The sequence below is a fragment of the Osmerus mordax genome, chromosome 6, assembly GCF_038355195.1.
Source record: "Osmerus mordax isolate fOsmMor3 chromosome 6, fOsmMor3.pri, whole genome shotgun sequence".
NCBI classification, from domain to species: Eukaryota; Metazoa; Chordata; class Actinopteri; order Osmeriformes; family Osmeridae; genus Osmerus; species Osmerus mordax.
In genome coordinates this window covers 17,095,176-17,113,792 of record NC_090055.1, presented here as the reverse complement: position 1 = coordinate 17,113,792, position 18,617 = coordinate 17,095,176, and the positions used below count along the sequence as shown (strand labels likewise).

Below are 18,617 nucleotides of genomic sequence, written 5' to 3'. Positions count from 1 at the left end.
TGTTATGATCACTGTGTGCATCGTCTCAGTCATATCAGTGCCTGCAGCAAACATAGAGGAGTGGAAATCTCTCAGCAACCCACAGAACAGAGCTCTGGTAAGTCTTCTACATCTCACACCATTGTTGGTTTATTGATTGGAACTGTTTAATCATGTATGCATGAATGGGACTTACTCTAAATGTGGGATATTCTTAATTTTTATAAACAGAATATAACTTAATGCATCTGTTTATTTCTTTACATCTCACGGATCTTAAGTAACTTAATAATTGACTCTAGTTGCATATTAATTCGGGAGATTAATTCAGATGCGGGAGGTCAGATAGCTGAGCGGTGAGGGAGTCGGGCTAGTAATCTGAAGGTTGCCAGTTCGATTCCCGGTCATGCCAACTGACGTTGTGTCCTTGGGCAAGGCACTTCACCCTACTTGCCTCGGGGGAATGTCCCTGTACTTACTGTAAGTCGCTCTGGATAAGAGCGTCTGCTAAATGACTAAATGTAAATGTAAATGTAATTCATCATCATTCTACTTGTAAAATAAAATGAATGGACACCTTTAGTTTTTCCAGATTCTACAATCATATCTTGAAAGTAGAGACATGAACTCACTGGAACAGCAGCAGCAGGACTTCAACAGCAGACTCCCAGTATCCAACTTGGAAAATTACCAGCTGCATTTTCCAAACAACATATATGACGTTTAGTTAAAATCAATTTGTAATGTAGGCCTATTGTGTGTTTTTTTGTCTTGTATGATGTTAATGAAGTGTTCATTATATTTGTGCAGACTTAATAAATAATTTACTGCCATGCAATGACAATGTTCAAAATTATTATTATTATTTGTTTTTATATTGTTGCAGTATTATTGCAATAATACTCTAGTAGCCTATGTTAAGTGCAATTCAATTTCCTGATTATTCATCATGTCATGTACATGATATTATCATATTCTTGATATTATCAATTATATTATTATTATTTGTTCCATCCATTTTTTACACTCTACCTCTTACTGTCGGTCTGTGCATCATCAAATTGAGAAGCAAAGTGTTTTACTTTTACTGTAGAATTATTTACTTGGAATGTTATTGTAAATGGATGCAGTGTTGCATTGATGTACTCTGGTGCACCGATTGGCTGAGAATCACCCGGAAGTGATCTGCTGCGGGTCGTCAATGTTTATTAGTTTTGTAAAGTAACTGGAGATATAAGTTATTGGTCACAACCATAGTTTTACAGAATAACGGTACATAATACAAAACGGACGGATTACATTTGCTAAACGTGGACATAACATTTGAAAGGCTAGACAGATAGACGTAATAGTGGAAGCGTAAAATCAAGGTTCGGGCACATCCATGGAAGAGGTTACTGGGGCTCAGCTTATTGCTGAAGCATTAAAAGCTCAGGTAAGATTGTATCCATTCCGTTTGTTTCGTTGAAGTTGTGATTTATTTGAGTCCTTGCAATGATACAATAAACTACGCAGGAATTAGCCTAAGTGTGCCAAAGGTCATTGAACTTAAGTTTGACAGCACAAGCCTACACAATTTGTGGCCAAATGTTTACTCTGAAAACTGAAAAATGTGACATGTGAATGTAACTTTCTTTTCGGCAGAATGTAGACTATATGTTTGGAATCGTTGGTGTTCCAATCATAGAAGTAGCAATGGCTGCACAGGCTTCAGGAATCAAGTATATAGGGATGCGCAATGAACAGGCGGTAAGAATAACAAATTTAGAATCACTAAATATAGTGTCCATCTAGTCCTAATATTATATCTAATAGTTCATGTGTAACACCCAACAGGCTTGTTATGCTGCATCTGCAGTTGGATATCTTACTGGACGGTAGGACATAGGATAATTAAAGTTCTTAGGTGCCAAGGAACCCAAATTATACTCAATATTTTGACATAATTTGTTTGTTTGTACATTTAGTACTGTCTCTTTTTTTTCTTTTCTTCTTCTTCTAGTCCAGGGGCCTGTTTGGTTGTGTCTGGGCCTGGCCTCATTCATGCACTTGGTGGGATGGCTAATGCCAATGTGAACTGCTGGTAAGACTTTCAAAACATAATACCTTACATATTAAAGATTTGTCTTTTATGCTTCAAATCCCTGTCAGTTTTTTAGCAGGTCTCTCATGGTTTCACTCTCATTCACTGCGTCTGTCTGTGTAGGCCTGTGGTTGTCATTGGAGGCTCCTCAGACTCTAACCAGGAAACAACAGGGGCATTTCAAGAGTTTCCTCAGGTAAGTGTTTTTTTGAGCTTTTTCTAAAAAGTAACGTCTTAGTTGAACGAGTAGTTGAACAAACACGTGTCTTTCAGGTTGAAGCATGCCGACTGTACAGCAAGTTCTCTGCCCGGCCAAGTAGTCTGGAGGCCATCCCCTCTGTTGTCGAAAAGGTCATTATATCTATCTTATTCAGACCTTCAAGGGCACAAGTTTGCAAGACTGTACTACCAAGTCACACTTAATGTTTTGTTTTTTCCCCAAAGGCGGTACGCACAAGCATGTATGGACGCCCAGGTGCCTGCTATGTGGACATATCTGGAGACATGGTCAATGCTATGGTGGACAGGGCCAAAGTCAGGTGTGTTTTTATCAATCAAAGTTGTGTGGGATTGCCTTTTCTGGTAAGTGTTGCTGCAACATTTCTTAATCTAAACTTTTATAATTTTCTTTGTTAATCATTTATTTGATCGTTTTCCTTGTTTTATCTGTGTCCAGAGTGGTATCCTGTTGTCCACCTCCGCCAGTGAGTTTGGCTGACCCTGTTGCAATCACTGAAGCACTCACTGTCTTGAAAGGAGCCAAAAGGCCTTTACTAATCATTGGCAAAGGTAGCAAACAATCTCCTATGTTTACTTAATCTGTACCTAGTCTATTTATGACTCAGGTCACTCGGACCAAAGGCAACGGTGATGGTAAAAGTCATGAATGATTCCGTGTAATGGCGCCCCCTACAGGTGCAGGCCATGGCAGAGCGGAGGTTTCTCTCAGGGAGCTGGTAGAAAGCTGTGGTCTTCCCTTCCTGCCCACTCCCATGGGGAAAGGAGTGCTGCCTGACGACCATCCCAACTGTGTGTCTGCTGCTCGATCCAGGTCAGCCTAGCTCCCCTCACCAGCCTGGGCAGTATTTCCTCCTCACTCGCCACCTCTCACAGTATCTCACAGCGACGTGTGTGTTTGTTTATAAAACGAAGAATGAGTGTGGTTCCATGCAGAATTTCTCTTATCGAACACCCTCTCTCTCTGTCCATTCTTTTTGTCTTTTCTCCATTTTTTTCCCTCTCTCCTCTGGTTTCTTAATGGATGCTTCTGATGTCCAGAGCTCTTCTCCAGGCAGATGTTGTGGTGCTGTTCGGTGCCAGGTTGAACTGGATCTTACACTTTGGCCTCCCTCCAAGATTTGACCCTAACGTAAAAGTCATCCAGGTACTAAAGGGCCGAACACGCCGTGTTTCATTGCAGAAGTTATGCTTGATCTTTCACAGTCCTGGACGGTAAGTGCAAGTGTGTTGTGAAGTGAAATATTAACATTCCCTACCATAGAGGTGTTATATAAAGAAAGTTTGAAATCAACTTTAGGCCCGCACATAATGTTTTGTACAGCCGCCATAGTCCTGGCTGGCCAATAGCCAAGTCTCCTGCTGTCAGAATGGACTCCACATGCTTACCGCTGGTATGCTGTAGTAACATAGCATGTGTGTTATTTCTGTCCAGGTTGACCTTTGTGCAGAGGAGATGGGGAACAATGTGAGGCCTGCTGCTGCTCTCCTCGGGGACATCAACTCTGTTGTTACTCAGGTAAACTCTGAAAACCCACATAGATCTCCACCCAATCCACATAACACCTCATCTTTAGTACCTTCTAAGTATTTGGGAGAGTTGCTGTTGTGTTAAACTGTTGCTACTGTCGTCAGCTCCTTGAGCACATTCGCAAAGATGGCTGGATATATCCACCCGACACCGAGTGGTGGACAATCCTGAAAGACAAGATGGCCGCCAATGCAAAAACATCCAAGGTGTGAGTTACTCCTCCTAGAATTTCTCCTCCTAGAATACTCATTGAGAAGTTTCTCCTCCTAGAATAAAGTACATAATTATGTAGATATTCTGTGGATATGACACTTTTCAGGGCCACATACTGCACAATGACATTGTATGTGTTGTCCAACTTCGAGTCGGGGAAATGTTGTCAAAATGTTTGACTTAATTCTTGCCTCTCCAGGCTCTGGCTCTCCACTCAGTCATGCCTATGAACTACTACAACGTGTTCCACCACATCGCCCAGCTGCTGCCTCGCGACTGCATCATCGTCAGCGAGGGTGCCAATACCATGGACATCGGACGCACCATGCTACACAACTACCTTCCCAGACACAGGCAAGGCATTTTGGCATTCTCAGGAAGAGGTCAAAAGTTACATTCACCTCACGTTTGTTGGCTTCTGCCCTGTTTGGTCTAGGGATGCAGCGAATCCAGATTTTTGGGGCTCGGCCGAATACCGAATCCACTGGTTAAGATTCTGCCGAATCTGATACCGAATCCTACTCCCATCCTCAGTCTATTAACACAGTAAACACATTAATGAAGTAAACAATGTCCACAGCAGTGTTTTCTGTAAAAAAAAAAGAATAGGCAACATTATGCCAGGAAGACAAGTGGGAAAAACTATTTTGACAATTACCATATGCCTATCTCAAGATCCAATCAATATCCAAAATATTAGACTTTTAGATTTCTGGAATTTCTTTCGGATGTTTCATACACAAAATTTTTAACAGCAGAGATGTTGTGTATTGTTTAGGGTTGTTGCCACCACGAGACAAATCGGCATTGCAAATTGAACATATAGTTCGACTTAAATCGCCTTCTTTTGACTAAAAGTATTGCCAAACAACACTTTGTCTGCTCACAAGTTCCATTTTCACTTTCTCTCAGCCTACTGCATTGAACGGTCCACCTACGTAAACACCTTCCCTTAATCAACGGTGGCGTCATTATGTCGACCAGCGTAGCGTGTGTAGTGCAAGCATAGGGTTCGGGTTCGGTGGAAAACAATTCGAAGGTTTGGCCAAAATTCGGTGCATCCCTAGTTTGGTCATCGCCTTGAATACTGTTATGTCATGTTAGGTGGTTGCTCATGAATGTCATGACCCTCTGGAACTCGTGTGGATGTGTGGCCTTGTAAGCTAACCCGGTGTGTTTGTGGGCAGGTTGGACGCCGGCACGTTTGGCACAATGGGGGTCGGCCTGGGCTTTGCCGTCGCGGCTGCAGCCGTGGAGAGGGGGCAGGGCACGGGGCAGAGGGTGGTGTGCGTGGAGGGGGACAGTGCCTTTGGCTTCTCCGGTATGGAGGTAGAGACCATGTGCAGGTGGGTAGCGTTTCGCTCATCTCTCTGTCCCGCTACCTCCTCACCACATAGACCTTCAGGTCGAGGAATGATTCACACTATCATAACAAATCAAATGTTATTTAGGGGAGTCAGGTGGCTGAGCGGTTAGGGAAGCGGGCTAGTAATCAAAAGGTTGCCAGTTCGATTCCCGTCCGTGCAAAATTACGTTGTGTCCTTGGGCAAGGCACTTCACCTTACTTGCCTCGGGGGGAATGTCCCTGTACTTACTGTAAGTCGCTCTGGATAAGAGCGTCTGCTAAAATGACTAAATCTAAATCTATTTGTGTAGTCCTTTTTACATGCAGTGTCATAGAGGGCTTCACATTCGCTAATAGAACTGCACCCTAAATCAGCCTAAACCCTCAAGGTTCAGATTGTTACTATCCCCTCTGTAACAGGTACAAGCTTCCTGTGGTCATCATTGTGGTCAACAACAATGGCATCTACAGTGGAATGGACTCTGAGACGTGGGAAGTGATGGGGAAGATGGGAGATCTGACCACAGTGTAAGTCACATGACCCGGGTGTCCTAATGCGCTGTGCCTCAACACCCTGCAAGGATGTTCTGGAGGATTCCACTGATGGGGTTCTCAATCTGAATTTTTTTCTGGGTGCCCCAGTAGCTCACTGGATGGGAACACGTACCATTAAGGCTAATCCCAGTGTATGGGCCAGGGCTCGAATGCAGGCCATTTTCTGCATGTCTCCCCCCCCCCCTCCCTGCTTTCCTATCTTTCATCAACTGTCCTATCAATGAAAAAAAAAAAAAAAAAAAAGATATATACTGATCCTGTTTTGTTGTGTCCACCCCAAGTGCCCCGCCAGTGACCCTGCTGCCGGACGCCCGCTACGATGAGGTCATGAGTGCGTTCGGGGGCCAGGGCTTCCTGGTGAGGACGGAGGAGGAGCTGCGGAGGGCCCTGCAGCTCAGTCTGAGTGAGTGGGAGCGGCCCAGTCTCATCAACGTCCTCATCGACCCTGCCTCGGACAGGAAGCAACAGGTAATGGGGGACTGTGGTACGCTTGCATCGCAGGCCTTCCAGCACGCTGAGAGGTGTCTCTGAGAAAGGGGAGAAGATGGACATTCAGGGAAGAAGTCTGACTTTATCTCTGTATCTCTCTAGGGCTGTCTATCTCTGTAGGGCTGTCTCTATCCCTGTAGGGCTGTCTCTATCCCTGTAGGGCTGTCTTTGTAGGGCTGTCTCTATCCCTGTGGGGCTGTCTTTGTAGGGCTGTCTCTATCCCTAAGGCTGTCTCCATCTCTGTAGGGCTGTTTCTGTCTCTTTAGGGCTGTTTCCATCTCTGTAAGGCTGTCTCTTTAACTCTGTAAGGACTGTGTGACTGACAGCAGTGTTCGGTAAGCCTCGACTCCAGGTGCACTTCAGAACCATTGTCGTCCACAGACAATCCCTCCACATCACACCAATCTGGCCTTTCTATTTGAGGAACCCCTTAATTAGAGGGGTGAACCTCTTTTGTTTATGTGGAAGGTATCCAAGCAACCCCCATGCTTGAGGATTGGATGCCATGGTGACAGTGGGACACTTGAGCTGGTCTCTGGTCTGCTGAAACACAGGGCCCACAGAGGGCACACAGGTCGCGGGCACAGCCAGGGCCACAGAGCTGCGCCTCATTTAACATATAGGATAACACAGGATATTGGTTGTATTTGATCAAAATACCTTGCCTGCAGCAAGGAATGCATAGAGGAGCTTCAGGGATGTCACATTTATTCACATGTAATTTGTGATAGAACATTCTAGATTTTCAGGCATAGCAATACCTCAGGAATGTCTCTCACTCTTCCATGTTTTTGTTCTTGTTTGTTGTCTTGCTTGCTGTCTGTGTTTCTAGGAGTTTCCTTGGCTCACTCGTTCTAACCTGTAGACTGAAGAAGCCTCTGCAGCAGATGTCCTGAGACACACCAGCTTCTTCCTCCAGGATCACAGCTCAAATATCAAGTGTCTCTAAACGTTTATGTATGGAGAGATCTATGAGGCTATGTTTGTAATTTTTTATATGCAATTAACTGTTTCTATGAAATGTTGACAATAATCCCTGTTTACTACACAGTAGTATTAAATAAAATTCTGTATATGATTGATGTCTGAACTATTTTCTTATAAATCTTAGCATTTCAAAATGTAAAATTCTTAAAATATATTGTAGCATTTTAAATAAATATATTTAGCATCTTATTCAAATTTGAATTTGAATAAGCTTTGAAATAAACTTGTTGCACCCCTGACCGATGTCCACATGATTAAATTAGGCTATACTCTTTCTGTAAATGCAGACAATTAATTGTGTGCTAGCTGAGGTCCGGGGTTGTTGGGGGACCAAATCGATATAACTCAAGAGAACGATTTGCTTTTCCTACTGCGTGTCAACTGAGAAGTCTTGATCTGCAACGTCTGTTGCATGAACATCAGACGCGCACTGATACATGGTAGACTGTACAGATGCTAATAAAAACGTAGGCTAATGTCTGATGTAATGCGTTTTAATTACATGTTTGAGTTATTACATGTTGGAGTTACAGAAGCTTTTTCGTAAAATAATATAAATCTCATAAACCTACTTCTCAGCATAATTTTGTATTCTATAGTTAAACGCTTCAAAACAAGGTCATATTATAATAGTGTTGTGCAGGTATTTTGCGTTCTATTGCGAGAGTAAGCTGCGCTTAATTTTACGAGAGCGACTTGCACGTAGCCCGCCAGTGTATGGCTTGTCTCCAGCTTTCAGTGTCCAATAGCATCTCCCACAATGTGAGCCCTTCTCATGAGTATAAGGAAAAACAAAGGCACCCCTGCAGTAGTAAGGTTCTAATATTGGCACAAAGGGCAGCTGACTCTTGTAATTTTAGCGCACACTGATGCAGGGGGAAAGATTTAATGGGCATTGGTTGGCATCCCCCCCCCCTCCTCTGCGTGGGGATACTGAGAGAAAGAGAGAGGGAAGGAACGGTAGTGGAAGAGTGTCAGAGAGTGAGATTGGAGTACTCTGCTGTGGATGAGAATAACAAGTTACAGAGAGACTGCTATACTGAATGAAGAACAGCATGAACCTCATATCGGTTGGATTTTATCTTTCACTATCTTTTTGTTATGTTTTCTCCCAGTCCTCTTTTTTGGACATTTTATCATTCCCAGCAGGTGAGTGCATGCATTTATTGCAGGTGTGTGTGTGTGTTTGTGTGTGCGCGTGCAAACCTACATGCTTGCATGTGTGTGTAGCTTTTATATGTGCTTGTGTGTGTTTGCACATGTGTACGTGTCTCAGCAATACATCCCATGTCGAATGTGTCAATTAATTCTTGTATTTCTTTTCATTTGTGGACACAAGAGTGCTGTCAGAATGGAAATATCTCTATTAATAGCAAAGCCGTCTACAGTTTCTATGAGGAGAGCATATGCTACTTCATATCGGTATCTAGCCAAAACAAGCTGACTGTCTGTCTGATGTTTTGACAGTTGATGGATTTCCACTTTGTTACTTTTGCTTTTGACAGCAGATTTCAGGTTTCCCAAGTTTTGTTAATTTTCTGGTTGTGGTTGTAGTTGTACAAAAGGGTGTCTTTTGTCATATTGTTGGTACGATGTTCAGTTGCTGTGTCTGTGTTAATAAGATCTGCTAGTGTGTGAGTGGATCTGGAGAAGCCAGAACACCTGCTTGTTTGAAAACTGCCAGGCTGACATTTCACCAAGACGACACACATCCATGACACATTATCTGCCATATATCATCACGACAAATCATTTAGGGGTAAGTGGAGATCTGCAGACGCCGTTGTGTTTCTCAAATGACTAACCCTCCCGTCCGTTCGCTTCACACAGGTCTCCAGCCCCCCGACCAGCAGAGAAGATTCAGCCCATGCTGCTTGCTGAGCCCGCCCCCACCCCCCCTGTTCCCACCTCCCCCAACGCTTTGGCGGCGCCACGGTCAAGTGAGTCAAAGTCATGTGACTTCTCCTCATGTGGTGTCCGATTGTTGATGTGTCCTTGGGTGATATCCCAACTGCTCCCCCCTCTTCCCGCCTCTCTCTTGCCCCCTGGCTGAGAGCGGTGGTGGTTTGTCATGGCATGAGGTGTGTAGGAGGTGCCAGCTTTGCTGACGGCTCGCCATAATGCTGACTGGTGCGCTTCGGAGGTGAGAAGTAGAGGATGTACTTACAGATGCCAGCCTTCCGCAGGATGCTGGGCCAAAGTGTTGAAGTATCTGTGGAGAGATTACTTTTCGAAACTTGCAGTTAGAAGAAATATTTAAAGATCATTGATTGAACCCCCCCCCCCCCCCCCCCCCCTCCCAGCCAGTTGTCTCGTGTTACCACCAATGAGTGTGTCGTCTGCAATCTCAAATTCATTTAGTCCATCCTGTAAACAAGCTGAACATGACGAAAAATTCATCAAGGAATTTTCGGGAAACACATCATTATTTTAATGCTTGATTTGCCTAGAACAATGAATTAATGCCAAGAAACGGATTCCATAAGGAGACCGATGTGGAGAAGGGACTTTCCTGTGCCATCGGCCCCCCCGGCACGCCTGGCCCCCCTGGCCCTCAGGTAGGAGCCCAAGCCTGGACTCGCCCTTTCCCAATCCCACAGTCAATGGTACTCAAAAAATCCTACTGTGAGCTAAATGTATGAAAAGGTTTACCATCAGTGGCTAATAGAATATTCTCAGGTAGTCTATTGTGTCCTGCAGGGTTCCCTAAACTGCGGGCTTAGTTTAGTTCACAGGCGAGGGAGGTCATCTTAGTGAGGATGTGAGAGACCCGGTGCTTTCCAATCCGAGACCCGTGTGAGATCCTGCAGAAGAGGGGACGGGGATTACTCCGACCCCTGCCACACAGCAGCCCATTAACGCTCTCCATTTAGCTCCGACGCAAATAGCCTTTTTCCACTGCCTGCCAGTACTCCACACACACACAAACCATTCTTAGAATCAGCCCAAACAAGAGTCTGTCCGCTTGGAAATGTGTGCACGTGTGTGCGTGCGCTTTGTTTCCGTTCCACAGCTATGGTCAATGTATTGCAAGAGAGCCTATCGCTATCCAGTTCCAGAACCCTGTTATCCAAATCATGGAGCTAGCCTATATCAGAGAGGAAGCTAGCAAGGCACATTTCCAAATCAGTATTGATCATTCAGCTCTGTGTCAGGTAACTGAAACTGTCGATGTGAAGCAGACTTTAGGGAACTCTAATGAATTGGGGTTTTAGACACGATGGGCAATACGTTGTGCAATAGCAATCCAGTCTTGTCTAAAAATACAGTTGGTGATAGCTGTGTTTGCTTCCTTCAGGGTCCCCCTGGTTTACCAGGCTTGAAGGGGTTAAAGGGAGAGAAGGTACGTTTGGAAGCTAGAGTTGCCACTCTAGGAAAATAATTTATGAAAGATATGGTCGTATTTTCTTTTTATAATTCAGGATTCGTCTGTCCACCATTAGAGGACAACTGTAATCCCTTTGGAACATTGCTTTTGAAAAGGACTGCATGTAATTCAATTTGAAATGTTATCCATTCATTCTGTGCGGTAATACAGTTGCCCTTTCAGTCAGCATTTTATTGATTGCACGTTCATGGCTGCCATGACAGGAAAGAACCTTGGTGTAAATGTCTTGTTTCTTTCTCCCCCTCATACACATTCTGTTGCTAGGGAGAAATTGGAAGACCAGGACAAAAGGTGAGAATCACCATTAATCACTCTGTTTTCTATACTAAGTGGATTTGCTCAGAAATGAGATTGAAGGCCTGCTGTAACTCATATGGGCGCCGTGTGTGGGTGTAAGCTGCTAGGCGCGTTATGAGATTCCGAGCGTCGGCAACCTTGACAGGATGCACATCCTAGAGGACGCAGAGCTGCGGAGATGTGGAGGTGCAGAGAGACAGAAGCCCTCTGGATGTCCTCTAACAGAAGGGCAGATCCTGATCACTCTCAGCCCCTTTAACCCATCCAGCTCACAGCCTCCAGCATCTAACCCCCAGTCTCTAGACCCTACTCCCCGTCCTCCAGCCTCTAACCCCCAGCCTCCATACTATAGTCTATGGCCTCTAACCCCCAGCCTCCAGATTCCAGTCCCCAGTCTCCAGCCTTTGCCCATCAGCCTTCAACTTCCAGCCTCCAACACAGCCTCTATCTATCCTCCAGTATGCCTGTCTTGTGACCCCCCCTTCCACTTTTAGAAAGACAGAAGGACTGGCAGGACAGAACCATACACACATGCATCTCAGGGCAAGGAGACAGTGTTTGATGAAGGCCATCAGGGGAGAAGTGAGGTCCTGAACGATCAGTGGTTGTGGTTTAACCGCCAAGCACTCCCGATGGGAACAGGATCGTGGCTGCTCTTCAACTGGAGGAGCCTTGCAGCATTGCAGTGCAATTTAGCTTAGTGCTTCAGCAAGGCTATAAATCATTTTATTTCCCACAAGCAGTGGGTCCTGTTCTATATTCAGCCCATCATTTAATTAAAGAGAGCAAAGTGACAGGGCTCGTTAAAGTAATTCTCCCTCCACATGTGCTACTGGTGGACACACAACAGACAGGATGTCAGCATCTCCATCCTGTCCGACTAAGCACAATAAATACACACCATGTGCCCGTTTAGTCATTTAATTCCCCTCTTTTATAAACCTGGTGGTCAGTGATGGCTGTCTGCCGCTCATACTGGCTCAGATCTCTGATTCCGTAAGTGGTTGATGCTAGGTCAGGATGTCGCTGGACAGTTCTGTCAGCTCAGCTTCTTCATCTCAGGACTGGGTTCTAGTGGTTCTGTTCATCTCCCCCACAGGGAAGAACAGGTCCGCCTGGTCTCCCAGGGCGACAGGGACCTGCTGGATGGCCTGGACCCAGCGGGCCCAAAGTGAGTAAGTCCCATATCATCTGGCGCAGACCTGTCAGTAAAGCTCACGTGAAATATGAAACTGTGCGTGTGATTGAATGGGAACAATCAGCCTATCCCTTTGTGTTTGAGGGTTTTTTGTAGAACATGTCAGATAATACTTTATAGATAAGAAAACTGTATTTTCTCATGTGTGTTTGTGGGGGGCAGGGTGAGAAGGGGGACTCTGGATTGATGGGTCTGCCTGGAGCAAGAGGGCCATTTGGCCCCAAGGTATGTGAAGGATCCTATGTGAAAATCCCAACGGCATCATTAACAGACATTAACACCCCAATCTGCAGGACATATAATTCAAATCCAAATGTGTGTGTTCTATTCTAGGGTTTACCTGGATACAAAGGGGAAAAGGTGAGTGGTCGCTCCTATCATCCTGATGAAAGGACTCTGGTCCAGACATCATCGGCAGGGAGTGGGTTGTCATCATTATGTAGGATTTTCCAGTGGTCAACACGAGGTGTTACTCTGTCTGCTGTCTCATTAGGGTTCCCATGGAGACCACGGGGAGAGTGGAATCAAAGGAGACAAGGTGGGTGGAGCTACGACATATCTATGAGATCACCAACACGGACACGGTCAACGTACTGTAATACTAATAGGAAAGACAGACATGTATTAACTTTCTCTTCTTTTCCCTCGCTCAGGGTTCGATGGGATACCCTGGGATGCTTGGACAGAAAGTGAGCAATGCATTCATTTAGGAAGAACTATCAACGCATTTCCTTCCTTTTTCCTTATTATCACCAAAGTTATATCGCAGTGTCCGCTGTTTGTGTGGTAGTTGACCTGAGTGAATGACTTGGTTTGTCAGGGTGAAATGGGTCCAAAAGGAGAACCAGGCCTCTCAGGGAATAGAGGCCCGAACGGCCGCCCAGGGAAGAGGGGTAAACAGGTGAGGGATACATTGGATTTGGACGTGATATCATATGTTCCTTGGGCTCTGTCAGGAAGTTGTGTCGGCTAAATTTGGAACACCTTTCCCAATCCTCTATTTTAAGTTTCCCACCGTGCAGTGTCACGAGATTTCTGCGAAACGTTTGGATCTCTGGAACACTGTTGTTGTTTTCACATCCGTGCATCTGTATCCAGAGCTGAATCAGAACTAGACGAACCCATTTTGTCAGACTGACCCTGACAAATACTGTGTTAGATATGTTATCTATGTGATCGTCTGTGTGATCTTCAGGGCGGGAAGGGAAATGCAGGAACCATAGGCCCTCTAGGGCCCGCGGGCCCCCAGGGGTCCCCCGGCCACCCTGGTCCTCCTGGTCTACCAGCCTCAGGTAGGAACCTGAGATCATGGTCAGTGTGTTCTGGGATGGTTCTTTTGTGTATGGGATTGTTTACTGCTGCTGTGCGAATTCTTATATATATATATATATATATATTTTTTTTTTTTTTTTACTGTATTCTGTAATCATGCACACGGTATTACCTGAACGCTTGAAATTCATCACATTGAATTGAGTTGAGTCAGACTCTGGCCTAATGGTTTGTTGGGAGCACACATTGTGGGCTCTGTGTCTGTGCGAAAGGCCGTCCTCTCAGCGTGAAGATCTCGAGCCCCTCGTGTATTACAGCAGATCAGGAAATAACAGCACAGAGCGAATTTAGCTTCGGGGGAACTCGATCCTCCCGAGGTGAACCAGACACTTAGGGGGGGGGGAAGTTGGAGTCATGACATCATGTCCCTAAAACGGATTCATAGAGGTCCACGCTACTTAAAGATTTACAAACATGATGTCACCACATAACCAAAATGACAGCTGCTGTCTTTCTGTGCAAATTAAGTTGATTGCTTTACCGTCTTGATAGATGAGACCGAGATAGAACATTTCACAGAGGTGTGGTTGTGTTTACGACAGCTCCAGATCTGTCAGTTCGGCCTTGTACCTACATAACAACCTCTCGGATCACACACTCACACCTCTCGTCACAACAAAACTAAGAGTCCTTAACTGATTATTGAGGTTCACGTCACCCAAGGTTTGATACAGTACATATCATTTATACACCATAAATATGAGAGATGTTTACAATCAGTATTGATTTGTATACATGTGTAGGGGTTTACATGGTTGGTCTGAAAGGTGAGAGGGGCCTACCAGGGCCCCCTGGGCGATGTGACTGCAACTCTCTAAGTGTCAAAAGCCCCCCGTTTGACGAGCATAACTCCAGGAGCAACTATCCTAAAGTGCCAGCGGTAAGCAAGCAATGGGAATAAACTTGACTCAGGAGCAAATGTCAAACTACTGTTGCTTACACACTGTGGCTCAACCTCTGATGCTTGCTTTTCGCTTAGATATTTGTAGTAGACAATGAAGAAGAATTAGACCGCCTTAACACTGACAACGCACTCGCCTTTCGGAAAGACCAAAGATCCCTGTATTTCAAGGACATTGACGGGTGGCTGCCAATTCAGGTAACTCATTCAAATGTCATCTCACCAGAGTCTGTCTGAAAAACACACTTGTCATTCCAGTCCAATGACTTGTGTTGTATTTACACCATGGATGAGGCCTGTCTTTACGCAACTTGGCTTTCTCGTTTATCTCTAGATTTCCTTTTAACTCTGACCGACTTTTTCTTTCCAGCTCACACCGTTCCAGTCTATGGAGAACGCTCCGGACGACGATGGTTACTGTGGTGACGGGATTGTCCAGATCACCAACGAGGAGGAGTGTGACGATCACAACCGTGTCGTCACCGACGGCTGCGTCAGTAAGTCACATGATCGCAGCTAAATGTCACAGCTTTACTGGGTCTTCTGTGGGTTGACACTAAGGACTCATGTTACAGAAATGCACACATGCACAGAGAAACATACACACAAACACACAGGCATACAAACACACGTAAACACACTAGCAAACACATGTAAACACACTAGCAAACATGTCATCTCTTGACCTGCCATCATTTCTGTTTGCAGAGTGCAAACATGCATACTGTGGAGATGGCTATCGCTGGGAAGGGGTGGAGGAGTGTGACGGAAAAGACTTTGGCTATCAGACGTGCAATTCATATCTTCCAGGGTTCGTATCCGTGCGCCTCCTTGTGTTTTAACGCCCCCTCACAACTGTGGCTAGTCAGCTGAAGCACTGTCACTAGTCATTGAACGTGTCACTGACTGGGTTTGATATACTTTCTGGTTCCAGGTCATACGGGCGCCTTAGATGTAACGCATACTGTGTTATCGACTCTACAAACTGCAAGTACTTCACATGAGAACCCAGTGGGACGGTACGGTGGGTTCGCCAGGATCTTGTTTGCTTGAAGCAAAAAATTAATAAAAATAAGAGAGAACATAAAAAAGAAGAACAACACTGCAAACAAGAGACTTAATAGGAAGTGGCAACATACAAATCCACAACAAAATGACAAACACACTGTTAACGTAACTCCTCCGTTTTATCGCTGCTGAGAAGCCACGTAGCTACTGGGGGTGTTGTTGTGGGGTCACCCACTCACCCAGTCACAGGACGATTGCACTCTGTCTTAAATAACCCATGCAGGACTAAAGATGCACCCTCCCCACCCTGCCTCATGAGACCAGAGCCTGTCTAGGATTGGTCAAATGAAGGACAGCCAACCAGCCAATTGGGGGAGCTTCAAGAGACGTGTGGATGGAGGGGGGGGGGGGGCGGATCCACACACACTTGTACCTCGACATAGCACTGTTAAAAAGGAGACCCTTCGGGATCGCCCAAGCTTGGGTGCTGGGCACTGAATGGCGACGCTGCGCAGCACTTGCATGGGGCTGAGATTGCTGTAACCATGGCAACAGCTCTCACTACCTAACGCATGTAACCAACCACAATACTTATTATCGTCCTGTAACTGCTTTGTACTGTATACCTTAAGTGTATATATATATCTCTGTAATAATATCAACATCTCTAAATGTTTGCGTGGAGTTGTCAAAAGGAGGCATATGTTAAGAAGCTGATGTCAGGACAATATAGACAGGACAGGACTTTTCTCCGACACGATGTAGAGAGAGCCTCCTCTTAGTGAGCGGATAAGACTAGAGATGGACAGTGGAAAAGTCAGCCTCACTGACAGGCCAGGAGATTTCACCATAGGCCTCTCCTCTCCTGGAAACAGAACAGGCCCTCTTCTAGCCTGTGGATGGTGCTTCACAGAGGCCGTCAGAGTCCAGACAAAGTCACCGTAGCATTTAGACATTTTATGAACTACTCAGGAACCTCCAGGTAATGTAGCTCTGGTTAGGCAGCAGGTGGTGCAGATCTGTTCCGTCACTGTAGATGTCGAGACAGATTCTGTACTCTGGTGATGCACAAAAGTTAAAGGAACTCAAATAAGTGCTTACATATGATGTTGATGTAGTGCTTTTTGGGCATGAAGTTTGACTGCAAGTGTTGCATTGTGAAATGGTGTATTACGTGACGGCTGGCGTACTGTTATTACCGGTTCTTAAGTGTTGCGTTAGCGAAGGAGGAACGGTTTATAGATGCTGCTCCAATGGAATAAATTCCCACATTCTCATAACTGTACTGCTTATACCTCTTCAATTGGTCCTTCTGTCATAACCTTCCCTGGAGCTCAGATGTTGAATTCTAAATGATGGAGTTAACAGTAGAGATGTAGTCTGCTGTGTCCTGTGTACTAAGTGTCTGAATGTGGAAATAAGATGTTTTCAAAAAGCAATGGGTCGCGATGCCAAATGAAACCTTTCACCGCCCTACACTGGTGAGAGGTTGTTTAAAAGAGGTCAATGTTGCTTGTTTAAAAGATGATGTGCAAACAGGCCTTTGTAATTTCAAGACTGTTCTAATGCTCTGCTTGTTTCTGATCCCTCACTCATGACTCGTGAGTTAGAAAAGCAACCAATGTGCCAAAGTAGGCTGTGAAATAATGCCCATTTCTGTAAACAAAGCTAACTGTCGACATGAGAGATGTCTTAACTTGAGACTGGAAAAACACGGACAGCTCCATTTAGTCTCAGTGCAGTGAAACGTGATATAAATGTATGTGTGGGAGCAGTAAATGTGTTACTTATTCCTCCGAACGTAAACACAAATATTGAATAATAATGTTTGGCCAATATAGTACTGTATTATACTGGTTCTGTATGCTGAACTGTCTAATGCTGCAATACATCATAGCACGTTAGTTTAAACAATGCTTGATGCCGTATGCTTTGTCCTACTAAGAGAGTGAAAACTGTCTATTTCATAATCCACACATTTTATACTGTCATGTACTTGTGGACAAAATAAAAATCGTATAAATGACCCGTCCTTCCCTATCGGAACTCTGTCTCCAGACCCAGGTTGTTAGTCAGCAGTGCTGAGTAGACTTCTCCCTGTCGTTAGCCACGGACAGTGATTGGGAGGCTGTGCGAGGGGGTGGACAGATGGTGAAAGCTATTGACGTTCTCTCAGAGACAAGTCCCTGCTGCAAAACACCCGATATACTTCAAGCAGAGCAAAGGTGCTGTCAGCAAGACACCCCCGTAAAGCGCTGCATCGGATGTGCTGGCATAACTGACGAAGCATAGGTCCTCCTCTGTACGGGGGCATGGACCAGGCAATGTCCTTTCCAGAAAGCCCTGATGGAGAGTTCAGGACTGAGGCAATGGTTGAGGCAGAGGGCTGAGGCAGAAGGCTGAGAGAGGACTGAGGCTGAGGGCTGAGGCAGAAGGCTGAGAGAGGACTGAGGCTGAGGGCTGAGGCAGAAGGCTGAGACAGGACTGAGGCAGAGGGCTGAGAGAGGACTGAGGCTGAGGGCTGAGGCAGAAGGCTGAGAGAGGACTGAGTCTGAGGGCTGAGGCAGAAGGCTGAGACAGGACTGAGGCAGAGGGCTGAGAGAGGACTGAGGCTGAGGGCTGAGGCAGAAGGCTGAGACAGGACAGAGGCAGAGGGCTGAGAGAGGACTGAGGCTGAGACAGAGGGCTGAGAGAGGACTGAGGCTGAGGGTTGAGGCAGATGGCTGAGAGAGGACTGAGGCAGAGGGCTGAGAGAGGACTGAGGCTGAGGGCTGAGGCAGAAGGCTGAGAGAGGACTGAGGCTGAGGGCTGAGGCAGAAGGCTGAGAGAGGACTGAGGCTGAGGGCTGAGGCAGAAGACTGAGAGAGGACTGAGGCTGAGGGCTGAGAGAGGACTGAGGCTGAGGTTGAAAACAGGCAGAAGGCTGAGGCAAAAGGTTGAGAAAGGATTGAGGCAGAGGGCTCAGGCAGAGAGCTGATGTAGAAGACGACATGGCAGGCAGCCTGGGGCAGAGGACAGACTGGGCTCTGCCCTCTAACTCTATTACCCTGCCATATTTCTCTCCCTAATCACAT

At 45.6% G+C, this 18,617-nt stretch overlaps 2 protein-coding genes across 3 annotated transcripts; both read left to right on the top strand.

The window, feature by feature from the left end:
- The first annotated feature begins 1,160 nt into the window (after positions 1 to 1,160).
- Positions 1,161 to 7,868, top strand: hacl1 (2-hydroxyacyl-CoA lyase 1). Its single transcript, XM_067237600.1, has 17 exons — positions 1,161 to 1,414; positions 1,624 to 1,728; positions 1,816 to 1,856; positions 1,982 to 2,062; positions 2,186 to 2,258; positions 2,336 to 2,413; positions 2,507 to 2,601; positions 2,739 to 2,851; positions 2,978 to 3,113; positions 3,341 to 3,446; positions 3,735 to 3,818; positions 3,935 to 4,036; positions 4,243 to 4,397; positions 5,231 to 5,389; positions 5,809 to 5,916; positions 6,225 to 6,411; positions 7,265 to 7,868. The coding sequence occupies exons 1-17, from the start codon at positions 1,364 to 1,366 to the stop codon at positions 7,295 to 7,297; spliced, it is 1,707 nt and encodes a 568-aa protein (XP_067093701.1). The 5' UTR covers positions 1,161 to 1,363; the 3' UTR covers positions 7,298 to 7,868.
- A 542-nt stretch (positions 7,869 to 8,410) lies between these two features.
- Positions 8,411 to 17,569, top strand: colq (collagen-like tail subunit (single strand of homotrimer) of asymmetric acetylcholinesterase). Of its 2 annotated transcripts, XM_067237601.1 has the most exons (17): positions 8,411 to 8,568; positions 9,250 to 9,359; positions 9,870 to 9,977; positions 10,718 to 10,762; positions 11,072 to 11,098; positions 12,204 to 12,275; positions 12,465 to 12,527; positions 12,636 to 12,662; positions 12,796 to 12,840; positions 12,956 to 12,991; positions 13,123 to 13,203; positions 13,498 to 13,594; positions 14,378 to 14,514; positions 14,614 to 14,733; positions 14,906 to 15,032; positions 15,244 to 15,346; positions 15,470 to 17,569. In XM_067237601.1, the coding sequence occupies exons 1-17, from the start codon at positions 8,463 to 8,465 to the stop codon at positions 15,537 to 15,539; spliced, it is 1,374 nt and encodes a 457-aa protein (XP_067093702.1). In that variant the 5' UTR covers positions 8,411 to 8,462; the 3' UTR covers positions 15,540 to 17,569. The 2 variants fall into 2 exon arrangements, with proteins under 2 accessions (XP_067093702.1, XP_067093703.1); XM_067237602.1 differs by lacking the exons at positions 8,411 to 8,568; positions 9,250 to 9,359; positions 9,870 to 9,977 and adding an exon at positions 10,369 to 10,574.
- The last annotated feature ends 1,048 nt before the right edge of the window (positions 17,570 to 18,617 follow it).

Excerpts from the sequence above, each read along its gene's own strand:
- hacl1 (XM_067237600.1), top strand. The coding sequence starts at position 1,364 with ATGGAAGAGGTTACTGGGGCTCAGCTTATTGCTGAAGCATTAAAAGCT. Across the intron at positions 2,063-2,185 it reads AATGCCAATGTGAACTGCTG|GCCTGTGGTTGTCATTGGAG; the intron begins GTAAGACTTTCA and ends CTGTCTGTGTAG. Across the intron at positions 2,414-2,506 it reads TCCCCTCTGTTGTCGAAAAG|GCGGTACGCACAAGCATGTA; the intron begins GTCATTATATCT and ends TTTTCCCCAAAG.
- colq (XM_067237601.1), top strand. The coding sequence starts at position 8,463 with ATGAAGAACAGCATGAACCTCATATCGGTTGGATTTTATCTTTCACTA. Across the intron at positions 14,515-14,613 it reads ACTATCCTAAAGTGCCAGCG|ATATTTGTAGTAGACAATGA; the intron begins GTAAGCAAGCAA and ends CTTTTCGCTTAG. Across the intron at positions 15,347-15,469 it reads TGCAATTCATATCTTCCAGG|GTCATACGGGCGCCTTAGAT; the intron begins GTTCGTATCCGT and ends TTCTGGTTCCAG.